The sequence below is a fragment of the Apodemus sylvaticus genome, chromosome 2 (assembly GCF_947179515.1).
Source record: "Apodemus sylvaticus chromosome 2, mApoSyl1.1, whole genome shotgun sequence".
Classification (NCBI taxonomy): domain Eukaryota; kingdom Metazoa; phylum Chordata; class Mammalia; order Rodentia; family Muridae; genus Apodemus; species Apodemus sylvaticus.
In genome coordinates this window covers 160,761,769-160,774,446 of record NC_067473.1, presented here as the reverse complement: position 1 = coordinate 160,774,446, position 12,678 = coordinate 160,761,769, and the positions used below count along the sequence as shown (strand labels likewise).

General features: G+C 47.0%; 1 protein-coding gene and 1 non-coding gene across 13 annotated transcripts in view; both read right to left on the bottom strand.

Moving 5' to 3' along the window:
- Window positions 1-511: 511 nt before the first annotated feature.
- Window positions 512-12,678, bottom strand: part of Chd4 (chromodomain helicase DNA binding protein 4) — a 35,564-nt gene continuing 23,397 nt past the window's right edge. For 4 of the 12 annotated variants that reach the window (XM_052174857.1, XM_052174863.1, XM_052174860.1 and 1 more), the window contains exons 26-40: window positions 10,815-10,995; window positions 10,644-10,730; window positions 10,463-10,551; window positions 10,223-10,356; window positions 9,794-9,938; window positions 9,527-9,692; window positions 9,170-9,267; window positions 8,913-9,072; window positions 8,604-8,675; window positions 8,164-8,301; window positions 7,741-7,849; window positions 7,505-7,637; window positions 2,257-2,455; window positions 1,260-1,423; window positions 512-1,140 (exon numbers count right to left, since the gene is read on the bottom strand). In XM_052174857.1, the coding sequence (XP_052030817.1) occupies window positions 1,123-1,140; window positions 1,260-1,423; window positions 2,257-2,455; window positions 7,505-7,637; window positions 7,741-7,849; window positions 8,164-8,301; window positions 8,604-8,675; window positions 8,913-9,072; window positions 9,170-9,267; window positions 9,527-9,692; window positions 9,794-9,938; window positions 10,223-10,356; window positions 10,463-10,551; window positions 10,644-10,730; window positions 10,815-10,995 (1,893 nt within the window). In that variant the 3' untranslated portion in view covers window positions 512-1,122. Of the gene's footprint in view, window positions 1,141-1,259; window positions 1,424-2,256; window positions 2,456-7,504; window positions 7,638-7,740; window positions 7,850-8,163; window positions 8,302-8,603; window positions 8,676-8,912; window positions 9,073-9,169; window positions 9,268-9,526; window positions 9,693-9,793; window positions 9,939-10,222; window positions 10,357-10,462; window positions 10,552-10,643; window positions 10,996-12,678 lie in introns of all 12 variants that reach the window. The other 8 variants (XM_052174858.1, XM_052174864.1, XM_052174861.1 and 5 more) reach the window with 4 other exon arrangements.
- Window positions 9,344-9,483, bottom strand: LOC127679610 (small Cajal body-specific RNA 11). The gene has a single exon (XR_007976873.1). It is a non-coding gene; the product is annotated as a small Cajal body-specific RNA 11 (non-coding RNA).

The following is a 12,678-nucleotide window of genomic DNA, read 5'->3' as shown; positions in this document are numbered from 1 at the left end:
AAACGTACTACTATGTATAAATTATATAAGGGATTGGTAGTTCACTCTAATCCCAGCCCTCAAGAAGTAGAGGCAATTCCTGAACCTAGGATTACAAAAAGACCCTTTCTCAAAAAACCAGTAATAAATAATAATAAACTAAGGTAAATCACTAAGAAAAAATTATCAGGGTATGGTAACACATCCTTAATTCTCACACTTGAGAGGCAGGGGCAGGCAGTACTTAGACCTATATAACCTGTGTGTGTGTATCTCCATGCATGTGTATGTAGAAAATGTTTCCATGGTAGAATGGTTGCCCAATGTCTTCGCAACTGTACCAGGCAAGTGACTATTTACAGCAGGAGGGCTATGAATGGATGGCCCAGAAGCCCTTTGTTCTCCAGATTGTCATGCTATCAGGAGTACACACACACACACACACACGGGCACAGGCAGGCAGCAGGCTACCAGGGTACACCAGTTTCTGGGCTACCTGGAACCCACACTCACCCACATAGAACCAGATCACTAAAATACAAGGAAACTTTTATTTTCAGTTCTCATCAAGAAATTTGCTGTGGTTTTTTATGCTTTTGGTTCTTTTTCTTTTTTTTTTTTTTTCCAACTTTATTTAGCTGCTCAGTGGCTGGAGCCGCTGGGTTCCTGGTATTAAAAAGATGCCAACAGAGGTAGCTGTGTCTCGCCCAGGGGCCCGGCCCACTCTGAATACCCCCAAAAGGAGAAAACACAAAGTAAACCAACACAATAAAACCAAAAAGAGGAAGAAATTCAGATCATTTTCTTCAAGCCTGGCAGAACCCACAACAGTTTGTAACAGGCGCACGGTGGGGAGAAGCCAGGGTCCAGAAGGCAGCCAGCCCGCCAGCTCCCTGCACGTGGCGCTGCTGCTGCTGCTGCTGCTGCTGCTGCTGCTGCTGCTACTACCGGTCGCTTGTCTCTCCAGCAGGAAGGGCACCATTGCCTCTCCCTCCCTCCCTGCCCCTAGTGCATGGGGCTGTTCCTTTACAACTCAGAAGATGGGCAGAAGGAAGGCAAGGTCTCTCTGGCCCCCAGGGGCAGCCGGGACAAGAGAGTGAGGAAGGTCACTGCTCAGTGTGGACGTGGATCGTCACTGGGTCTTCACTGCTGCTGCGCTACCTACAGGGAAGGACGTGGACGGAGTCAGCCCCAGTATCCCTGCCCATGTCAAGGGAGGTGACATTAGAAGAACAAGTGCCAGTGGGTTTGTGGGAAGAGCTGGGACTAAAGCATCCTACCTGCTGTGGGGGAGGTTCTGGAGCCCTGTTTGCCAGGCGGCTGAGAATGTTCCGCTCTGACATCTGTAACCTCACAGCAACCGGGGGGATGCGGGCAATGGTGGCCGGGAGCCGCGTCACATCAGCTTTCATGTCACTCAACAGTTCCTCCAGCTGTTTCAAGACTGCAGAGAGAAAAAGGAAGAGAGACGCGGTGAGCTGTGGAAGTCAAGGGCACAGTTCCGGCCTACAGGACTGGTCATCACGCCAGCATACACAGGATACACTCGACACTTGCCTGACCTGCCCACACAGCTATTTCTCCCCTTCTCTCCCAGTGCAAATAGCTCTGGTCTCACATGTTGTCCAGGCTGGCCTGGGACTTCTGAGCTCAGGTGACAGTCCTGTCCTGTCTCAAGTCCCTTTGACTCTAGGCATAGGCCACCCATAGCTGGCTGATCTTGATTTTAGAATCACCAAACTCTTTAGTTCATTATTCCTTCTCACTATTGTCTCTATTTTTCTTTCTTTTTTTTAAAAGGTTGGCTTCAAACTTTCTATGTAGCCAAGCATGAGCACACACTAACCTGCTTCCGCCTCCCGGCACCCCCAGCGCTTGAATCTCAGCAGACACCAGCAGAGCTCTCTTAGTTTTTATTCTCAGCATGGGGGATCAAATCAAGGGCCCTGAGCTCCTCACTTGAGAAGCTCAGTCCCTACAATCTCCTCTTTGAATTCATACCTTTCTACGTCCCAGAGGTCCCCCGCTACCTTTATGACACCCACCTTACCTCATTTCACCCTCCACCCCCTCTAACGTTATGCTCAAAACCTCCATAGACATAGAGTTCAAAGAAAATTGCTCTCCTTGATTGCCTGCAAAGGAAAGATCCTCAGCTCACATCATAAGGTTCCAAACAGGCTCAGAAAACAGTTCGGAAACAAGACGTTTATGGATGCTGGGGAGGGGAGAGTGGAGGGGGAGGCTGAAGGAACAGGAGGCAGGGGAGCCACTGGCGACCTTTGTGTAGGACTGCATTGGCTGGCTTGTTTCCTGCCATCGACTCCTTGGACAGGTGCTGGTGACTTTCTGCCAAACACTCCACCTCAGCGAAGCGGGTGTTGAGGGCCATGGACGGGTGAGAGGGGTCCTCTGACATGTTCAGGTAAGCCGCCCTGCGGAGCTGCTCCTCGATCACCAGCGCTTGTTCTAAGAGCTGCACGTGGGGAGAGAAGACAGGGGTTGGACTGACGGCCTCTCCGCGCATCTCCCTCCAGCTAGCAAGAACCTGGAAAGAGGTCCAGCTCCTCAGCACTGCTCCTCACCCACACACTTCAGCAGCCCCGCACCGCCTACCCGCCGCAGGCCACCTTTCTAACACTGTATTTATGTTTGCGTATGCAGGTCCTCTGGAAGAGCAGCCAGTGCTCTTAGCTGGAGCACCTCTCCAGCCCCGGGAGGACCACGCATTTTGGCTTCTCAGAGAAATTGTAAGGACTCAACTTAGGAAACATACAATTTATATAGAATTAAAACTGTGGACTAGCAGCGTGGCTCAGAGAGTTAAGGCCTGCATCTGACGCCCAGAACCACAGTGTGAAAGAACACCAGCTCCACAAGTTGTCCTCAGACCTCTGACACGGGAACGTGTGGCCCAAGCCTCAGACCCACAGCTGTAAATGAGGGTTGCCAGAGGTAATCATTCCTGCTGGAGATATGGTAATATTTTGTTAATTTTCTTCCAAATATTTTCTATGTATACATGTTTCACATAATGTCACATTATATTCACGACCATATGTCTGAATTACATACTAGGTACTTCTTTTGCTCCCCCAAACCATGGGAGTGACAGGTTTAATTTTGACTCTCAAATACCTGGGAGCAGCTAGGGCTACAGGCAAAACCCACCACCACTACTACCAACAGTAGTTGTTATTTGAGGCAGAATCTGAGTCTATAGCCTAAAACTCACTTGTAGGTCAGGCTGGCCTCAAATTGGCTAAAATCCACTTATCCAACTGCTACAATTAAAGGCAAAATCTTTTGTTTTCTTTTGTTTCTTTTTTGAGACAGGGTTTCTCTGCATAAACAGAGCCCTGGATTAGCAGACCAGGCTAGCCTTAAACTAACTCACAGAGATCTGCCTGCCTCTGCCTCCTGAGTGCCAGGACTAAAGCATGCACCATCACACCCAGTTTTCTCTTAGCAGTGGCACAGTAACCTAGCCCACGGACACAGGAAATCAGATTGTCTGGTTTTCTTTAAAACACACACACACACACAAATAAAATTCAGTCTCAATCCAACACTGGCCTTGAACTTGCAATGTGGCCACCTAACAACTTTGAATTCCTGTTCTTCCTGCCTGTGACACACCAGGTTCTGATTACAGGTGTGCCCCACGTACTGCTTTACGCAGTGCTGGCTCTGTACCTTCTAGATAAGCATTGGAACCACTGAGCTGTAGCTCCGACCTGGTTCTTTAACTTTACAAAGATAGTTTCTCAGCACCCTGGGGCAAGAATTGCAAGCTAGAGGTCAGCCTGGGCTTCTGTGTAATAGATCCTGTCTCAAAACAAGCGGACCCCAGCATCATAAACAAACATAGAGTTTCGTTGTTACTGCTTCTATTAAGTTAGAGTACAGCTCAGTAGTAGAGCACAGGTTCTCACACACTCACACACACACACACACACTCTCTCTCTCTCTCTCTCTCTCTCTCTCTCTCTCTCTCTCTCTCTCTCTCTCCTTGCTTTCAATTCCAACAAATATATTTTGCTTCTGTTTATTGGACTGTTCTGTCTTGTACAAGTCTCTTCCTAAAGGCAATCCCACGTTCTTGAAAGCTGTTGTTTTACATGCACAGCTCTGAAATATACTCCAGGAGGCAGAATTTTTCAGTTTTTCAAGATAGGGTCTCTTTATGTAGCCTGGCTATCCTGGAACTATGTAGACCATGTTAAGTCTGCTTGAGAATGTTATTTAGTTCTTAAGTTACAAAGTACCCATTGTTTGAAGGTTCTTCCAAGCCAGGTGTGGTGGTGCACCCCTTTAATCCCAGCACTTGGGAGGCAGAGACAGGTGGATTTCTGAGTTCAAAGCCAGCCTGGTCTATAGAGGGAGTTCCAGGACAGCCAGGGCTATACAGAGAAACCCTGTCTCAAAAAAACAAAAACAACAACAACAACAACAAAAAAAAAAAAAAAAAAAAAAAAAAAAAAAAAAGAAGGTTCTTCTCCTAGATACTGAAGATCAAAATTCAAGGCCCTGGCTTGTATGCTGGAACTAACAAAGCTACATACGTAATCGGTATTATATTTTAGTTTGTTGTTACTGCCATGCAGGTTTGTTTTTAATTGTTTTGTTTTGCTGGGCAGTGGTGGCGCATGCCTTTAATCCCAGCACTTGGGAGATAGAGGCAGGTGCATATCTGAGTTCAAGACCAGCCTAATCTACAGAGTGAACTCCAGGACAGCCAGGGATTAGATAGAAACCCTTTCTCGAAAAACAAAAGTTTTGTTTTATATGTATACATACATATCCACACACGCACATGCACACATTGGTGTTCGTTTTGCTTACATGTGTATCGGATCCCAGAATTACAGTTGTGAGCTGCCATGTGGATGCTGAGAATTGAACCTGGGTCCTTGGCAAGAGCAGCCAGTTAGTTCTCTTAACCTCTGAGTTGTCTTTCCAGTCCAGTTTTGTTTTTAAGGCAGGGTTCCTCCTGCATCAGTCCCCTAAGCACTAGAATCACAGGCATAGGCTACCAACATACCATTCCCAACAGTTCTCCCGTAGATGCACTGAGAATGGGCCTGCTTTCACAGGCTTGCGTCAGTCAAAACGTACTAACGTATGCTCAGACCTCTACCTTCTAGTCTACACGTTGTGTTTCTCTCACCAACTCACTTCCCCTGCTCCAGGTTATGAGCATTCCAGGTTATGAGCCTTAGCTTTTAGGAAGGGTTAGAAACAAATTCTACTATAGCCCAGGCTAGCCTCAAACAATTTAGCTAAGAAAGACATTATACTCCTGATCCTCCTGCTTCCACTATCCAAATCCTGAGAATCCAGCCGTGTGCTCCTACGGGTCTAAATTGGCTATGCCGACCCTGCTCTTATATCCCTGCTCACACTCCCAAGTGCCGGTGGCAGGCATGTAACACCATACCTAACTAAATACTGCCGGTTTTAACACTTTCTCTCAAGAGATATTTTTTATTTTGTGAGAAAGGCCAGGCAACTTTCCTAAAACTAAACTTGCCCTTTGCTTCAGGCGTCTCTGCTCTCACAAAAGCACCTTTCTCACTGACTCAAGCTGAAGATGTCAGTTACTTCTGTGTAACTACACATCAACTCAGAACTCAAGAGTTGATGAACTCTGCTCTAGGGACCAAATCTTGCTCATGGCCAGTTTTGACCATGCTCTTAGCCCAAGAGCTAAGAAATAAGTTTTATGTTACAGATAAATGGCTATGGGAAAAGTAACAAGATTCATACATGCTACTTTTTAATAATTACCTGAAATTCCCATCCCCAAACAGAGGTTTATTGGAACTTATTCATGCATTCCCTGTCTCTCTGCTTTCACTGGGCTGTGGATCTGCATCAGAGGCCATGAGGCCCAGCACCATGACTGACTGACTGACTCTCTGCTCTTTAACAGAAGCGTTTTGTTAACCTTACAGTAAATCATCAAGCACAGAAATCCTTTGGAGTTTTCTTATCTTTAACCTTCGAATTTCTACAAAGTGTTACAGGTCAGGCTCTTAATATCTCACAACAATACGATAATTGTAATCTTGTCAATGTTTGCATTTCCCTTGGCCCTATCAAAAAACCTCCAATGGCTATCTATAAACTAAAGTAGAATTCATACTCCTGTTTCTGACACCAAGACCTAGCTTTCTGATACACGCCTGCTGGCCTCTAGCTTTTTTTTAAAAGATGTATCCATCTATATTATATGTAAGTACACTGTAGCTTTGTTCAGACACTCCAGAAGAGGGAGTTAGATCACATTATGGATAATTGTGAACGACCATGTGGTTGCTGGGATTTGAACTCAGGACCTTTGGAAGAGCAGTCAGTGTTCCTACCTGCTGAGCCATCCCTCCAGCCCTGGCCCTCCCAACTAGCCTCCCAGCACGACTCAGCAGTGAGTGGTTTTCTACAGCTCCCTGAGTTCATACCCATAATGACCTCTAAAAGCCGTCCATGTGCTAGCTACCTTCCCAACCTCCCTGAAGAGCTTCCCTAGAACATTTAGTGGCTTGCTCCCTGACACACAATGCCATCCACTTGAAACTAAATGCTGAAAGCACCATGCTAATCTGTCCATATGTCCTTCTGCTACTCAGGCTTAGTATATTAACACCTAAAGGTACACATTAACTAGTGCACATTTTCTTTTACCCCCAAATACACCCAGCTTAGAAGACCCGCATCTAATTTCCATGGCATCCTACTTGATTGATAACTACATACAGGGCATCCTCAATAAATAGCTGATAGGTACTTGAAGAGGCTGTTTCTATGGAATGCTCAAGCGAGGATGCACTGGGCATCTGCTCTTTGTACGCAGCCTTCCCTTTCTTTATTCATACGAAGAACTCCAGCCCACTCACAGCCATACGTCCTCAGAAATCCAGTCAATCCCTCCCTGATTCTTCTCAAGACCCCAACCTACAGAGTTTCCCATCCCACCCACTGATCAGAACAGCCACAACTCTCGAATAGCTCATAAATTCAACCCTTATCTTTCTTTTGTTGGTTTTCTGTTTGAGACAGGGTCTATGTAGCCTTGGTTGGCCTGAATAAAGCTCATTATATAGATTAGGTTAGCATCAACCTCATAGAGACTTGCCCACCAGACTCATCCTCCACATCTATATATCCTGATCTCCGCTATCTAGTCACTTGGAAGCAAAGTTATGAATCCAAAAAGACAAACTAACAGGGCTGGAAAGATAGTTAAGAACACTAGGTGCTCCTACAGAAAAGCCAAGTTCAGTTACCAGCATGCACAGGGTAGCTCACACCCTTCTGTAACTCTTCTGACCGCTCCATGAATTAGAAACAGACAAGTGGACAGATACATATGAAAGTAAAACATTCATACATATTAAATAAAAATAAGTATCTTGGGGGCTGGCAGGTACAGGTGTGGCTGACTGAATGGACCCTTTCACAGAAACATCTTTCTGTAGAGACCTGCAGATCCACCTGAAGGTCACATCTGTCCCATTCTGCTCACCTTGAATCTTCGAGCTAGGAACTTATTCTTGATCTCTAGAAAGTTGCCACGGTTCACCTCGCCCTTGAAGGGCTCGTTGAGGATGGCATACCGTGGGTCATTCTGGATGTCCTGCCACCGGGCATAGCCGTGGCTGCAGAGAAAGAGCTCAGGAAAGAAGACAAAGGAACAAGAGCCTCAAACTAAAACTTTTCAGGTCCCAACACAGACTCCAGACTTAACTCAGGCAAGGATACTTTATAATGCCAGCCAGCAGCCAGTAGTCATGGCGGCGGTGCCAAATCTCGTAAGTCTTCTTGGTGACGGTGGCTGCCCGCTCCTCATTCTGCCACAGAGAGTGCAACTCTGAGGAGGAATTGAGAGAACGCTTAGAGAGTGGAAAGGAAGACAAAAATAATCTGGGAGAATTTAAAAAAGAAAAATAATTTACACAGAGTCCCAGGACAGCCAGGGCTACAGTGAGACCCTATCTCAAAACAAACCCAAAGACAAAAAAAAAGGTATTCTTGTCAGCGCCCCCCTTTCCCCATCCATCTCAGTATGATCCAGACCTAGCTCCCTGACATAGAACCCAGAACAACAAATAATCCTACCAAGTTCCCACTATGCCCTGATTTCTGGCAAGAAACCCAGCTTCCCCCAGGATCCTCATTCCATACCGGTAAAACCACCATCTGCAATGTTGAACATGAAACGCTGTTTGATGTTTTTCTTCTGCTTCTCATCACTAAGATCCTTGGGAGTTTCTCCATTCTGAAGCATCACCTCCTTTTTCTCTTCTTCCTCCTTCTTCTCTTCTACATGATACACCAAAGAAAAATGTCAGCTGCAGTCTGAAACCCAGCTCTGTGGCCCCTGCCCATAGCACCGCCTGCTTTCTCTATCTACCTCCACCTCCACACTCAGTCTCCCAGAACAGGACAAGGCGTCAGCCAGCTCTCTGACAACTAAATTTGGAAACAGTCATTTATCTTGGAATAAAACATTTACAACAATAAATAATGAGGTAGGTGTGAGCTACGGCTTGCTTCTGGTTTTAGTACAAACAAGAACCAGCTTCTGATCTCACAAACAAGAACCAGCTTCTGATCTCACCAACCTTTGTCTTCCACCACGATCGGGGTCAGGTCTACCGCAGACTTCTCCTCCACTTTCTCTGCCTCAGTAGTCCCTGGAGAGAAGAAGGCACTGAGAACACTGTAACGACAGAGAGCTATGGTCTGGCCCCACACTGCTGCAATGGTGGTACACACCTCCACTGCTGTGGTAAGACTTTCAAAGCTGTCAGAGGCCCAGTATAGTTTAATAGTTCAGAAGCAAGGCTCCCAGCTCTATCCCTCCCTCCTGACAGTTCGGATATCAGGTGAGGTCTGGAGCTGCAGCTCGGCCTGCAGTCATCCATGCTTACCTTTGGGCTCCGTCTCCATAGGCTCCTCTGGTCTCTCCTTTGCCTCTGCCTTTTCCACTTTTCCCTCCCCCTCAGGAGGCTCAGCAGGAGCCTTGTCATCCTCAGGAGCAGGGGTGGGTGCTGGGGCAGGGGCAGGCGCTGGGGCAGGGGGCTGTGCACACTACAACAGAACAGAAGACAGCAGGTGAAGCAAATGCACCTCAGTCTCAGAGAAAGACATCTGCGTTAGCACGGCATTCAGTCACCCTGTCTCTTACCTCCACAGCCACCTCAGGAGCTGTAGATTTAACTTCCTTCTCTCCTTCTGTGTTCTCTTCTTCTTTAAGGCTATTTTCCTCTATCTTTATCCCATCCTCTGCAGATCAACAAAGATAACCAATTAGGAAGGCCCTAGATCAGAGGTCATGTCATGCGCTGTGTTTTCCTCCTAGATTGTCCTCTCGTGCCTTTAAGAGCCAGCCCCATTCTTAGGACAGCCCTCCTAAACTGAGAGGGAAATCGCTGTGTGTCCTGCCAGACGACCGACCCTGTTAAGACTGAGCACAGGGTAGTAGTAAAAGGCACAGGACAAGATTTTTGTATAAAGAACAGAAACAACATGGCAGCAGACGTACCAGCAGGTGGCACAGGCGCAGGAGTATTGGGCTGTGTGTCCCCTGGTGTGGAAGGTGTAGGAGTCTTTGGAGAGGGCGAACCAGGCTGAGACATTTTTTTGTTTTCCTCTACTTCAGCCAGCTCGGGCATGCTCCAGCGCCCATTAACATGCTCAAACTCCTGAACCTAGATAGAGCAGGGAGCGACAAGGTCAAGGCTCTCTCCAGTTACGGTCACCTGGCCCTCCATTTCTCAACTTTAAAAGTGAAAACAGGCTTGGGGCTCACCTTCTTTCGAATCAGAGACATGACACCAATCCTAGTAAGAACATGTTGACGGGACAGGCCTTCTCGGGGGACGCCATCAGCAAAAGTCTCAGCCCCATCTGCCCCAGGCTCACACAAATGTCGCATGAAGAGTGACACATAAGCCCTGCAGAGAGAGAGAGAGCCCATTGGACACTGCTTCTGGCCATTAACATAGCTGCTCCTCAAGGTAAGGCCCGCCATGCCCTGGAGTGTTCTTCCCCAGAACCACTATGGCTTGAGGTCTCATCAGGGAAGCCAGCAACATAGCCCTCGTGAGCACCAGCTTCACCTGCCAACTGCGGCTGGCAACAGCCCTTTCCTTGTACAACACGGCCTAGGTCTGCAGACTACACACAGTCTAAGCCCTGGCTCCAACTAGTATACATGCACGCCCAGCCTTGGACTTACTTAAATTCTTTCTCTGACTTGCCTCGAAGATCTCTCACAAGCCACTGTGTGGTAAAAGCATCCTGAGGTGGCATGCCATATCGCATAATTGCATTAAGAAATGCTTTTCGCTGGCGAGCATTAAAACCAAGTACCTATGGGGGAAAAACACTGTAAGGGAAAGCAAGTCTCTCCTCACCAAAGACCAACTGTCTGGCAATCTCAGGCCCTTCTCCCACTATAGGAACATCCTGTACTTACTTCAATATTCCCACCAACACGGGCCAGCAGAGGAGGTAATGGCTTATCTTTATCATTCCGCAGGCCCTTGCGACTGGGCCTGCGGGGAGCTGTAAAGAGAAAAGCGCAGTGAGCGGCTCTGCCAACACAGCAAACAATGTAACAGCTGCACAACTGGCAAGATGGCTCTGCTTGCTCTCACCTTCTGATCGTTCATCAAAGTCTTCATCACCTTCCTCTGAGGCCACTGAGTAATCGGACTGGTTGTCGGACTGGTCGTCCTGCCAATCTGGAGGGAGAGAAGGCAGATGAGCGGGGCCCACTGCTCTAGTGGAACGGCCCGTGGGTGGGGGGCGGGGCCGGCCACACACACCTCGGTCCTCCTGCGAGCCATCATTGTAGTTGACCTGTTTACGGATTCTTTTTCCTTTGCCCAGATTTCGGGCTAGATCTTCTTGCTGCTGCTCATAATGGTGCCGCAGCAATTTCTCCCAGTAGTCAGGATCCACACTTTCTTCCTGTTTTATGATTTCCCGTTCTACCTCCTCTTCCTCCTGGGACAGAGGGAGGGCCAGGACTCAGGGGTGCTGAAGTCAGCACCACCAGCTACCCCTGGTCCTCACAGTTCCCATCTGCTAGATCCTTTGCACGGCTTGATTTGTAAACACTTGATGTGTCTGCTTGGACCTAAAAACTTGGAAGAAACTTAACAGACAAGACATGGCTCTTCAAAGGTCATGTGTGGATTAGTCAGCCTGATTAAAGGAAACTGTTACGACGAGGCAAAAGGAAGAGCCCCTGTACAGCTTCCGTCCCTTCCTCCTGGCAACATCCGAAAACAGCAGGAAAAAAAGGAAGGTTAGTGCCTCAGCAAGCAAAGTGGAGATGCTTCCCAAACACTGCAAGAGATCTAGGACAGAAAGTATTCTGGTCTTAATTAACCTCAGAAGAAATTAGCAACTGTTTGAAAAAAAAAACAAACAAACACAAAGTTACACACAGATACACACAGACACAGAAACATATTTAAGTATCTCAATGGCACTCTTTTTGAGATTTTTTGTTTGTTTATTTTGTTTTAGTTTTTAGAGACAAGGGTTCTCTCTGTCTTCCGGGTTATCCTGGAACTGCTCTTTGTCCCAGGCTGGACAGGACTCATTAGGAACCACGAGCCACCACTGTCCAGCTTGGCTCTGCAGTCTTATCCAAGTTACAGTTTCCTTCCCCATTGACAATTCACTAGTATTAACTAAATACAAATCCTGGGCTGGGGACAGACAGTTCAGTTGGCAGATGCTTGCTTCATATGCATAAGGCCCTGGTCTGACCCTCACCATGCACAAAACCATACACAGCAGCATGTGCCTGCAATACAAGCCCTTGGGACACAGAGCCAGAAGAATCAGAACTCCAAGATCAACTTTAACTACAGTGAATTCAAGGCCATCTCAGAATACATGAGACTGTGTGTCTCAAGGAAACGAAAATCCAAGTCCACCACAAGAGTAAAATCACTGTTCACAGCATGAATATAAACAACCCAGATGGCAGAGCAGTGGGTGGTTTGGAGTAAAGGCGCTCACTCCCAGCCTTATACCCAAGTACGATACGAAGATCCACATGGGAGCAAAATCAACTCTCTGCACACACCCACACTCAAATAAACATTAAAAAGCAAAAACAAAACAAAACAAAAAAATCGGGCAGTGGTGTCGCACGCCTGTAATCCCAGTACTTGGGAGGCAGAGGCAGGAAGATTTCTGAGTTCAAGGCCAGCCTGGTCTACAGAGTGAGTTCCAGGACAGCCAGGTCTATACAGAAAAACTGTCTCGAAAAAACAAACAAAAAAATCACTTTTCAGTAAACAACCTAAATGCCTACACAACTGAATTACAGAATAGGCTTATGATTCCTAATTAAAGAAAACAAAAATCTAAATATATGAAACTGAAATGTCAAAAATATTAACTTCCTCTAACATTTTTAGTTTTTTAATTTTATGTTTGCTTTGTGCACCAGTTACTCCTGGTACCCGAGGAGTCCCAAAGACGGCAGCAGACTCCCTGGAACTAGAGCTCCACAGATGTTGGGAAGCTGCCATGGGGGTATAAGGAATGGCACTCTGGAACCAGGGCTCTAACTGCTGGCCCATCTCTCCAAGTGCCCCCTTGACCCCTACACACAAAGTGTCTTAACATGAGGTCAATATAAAGACAACTGATCTTTGATGAATGAAT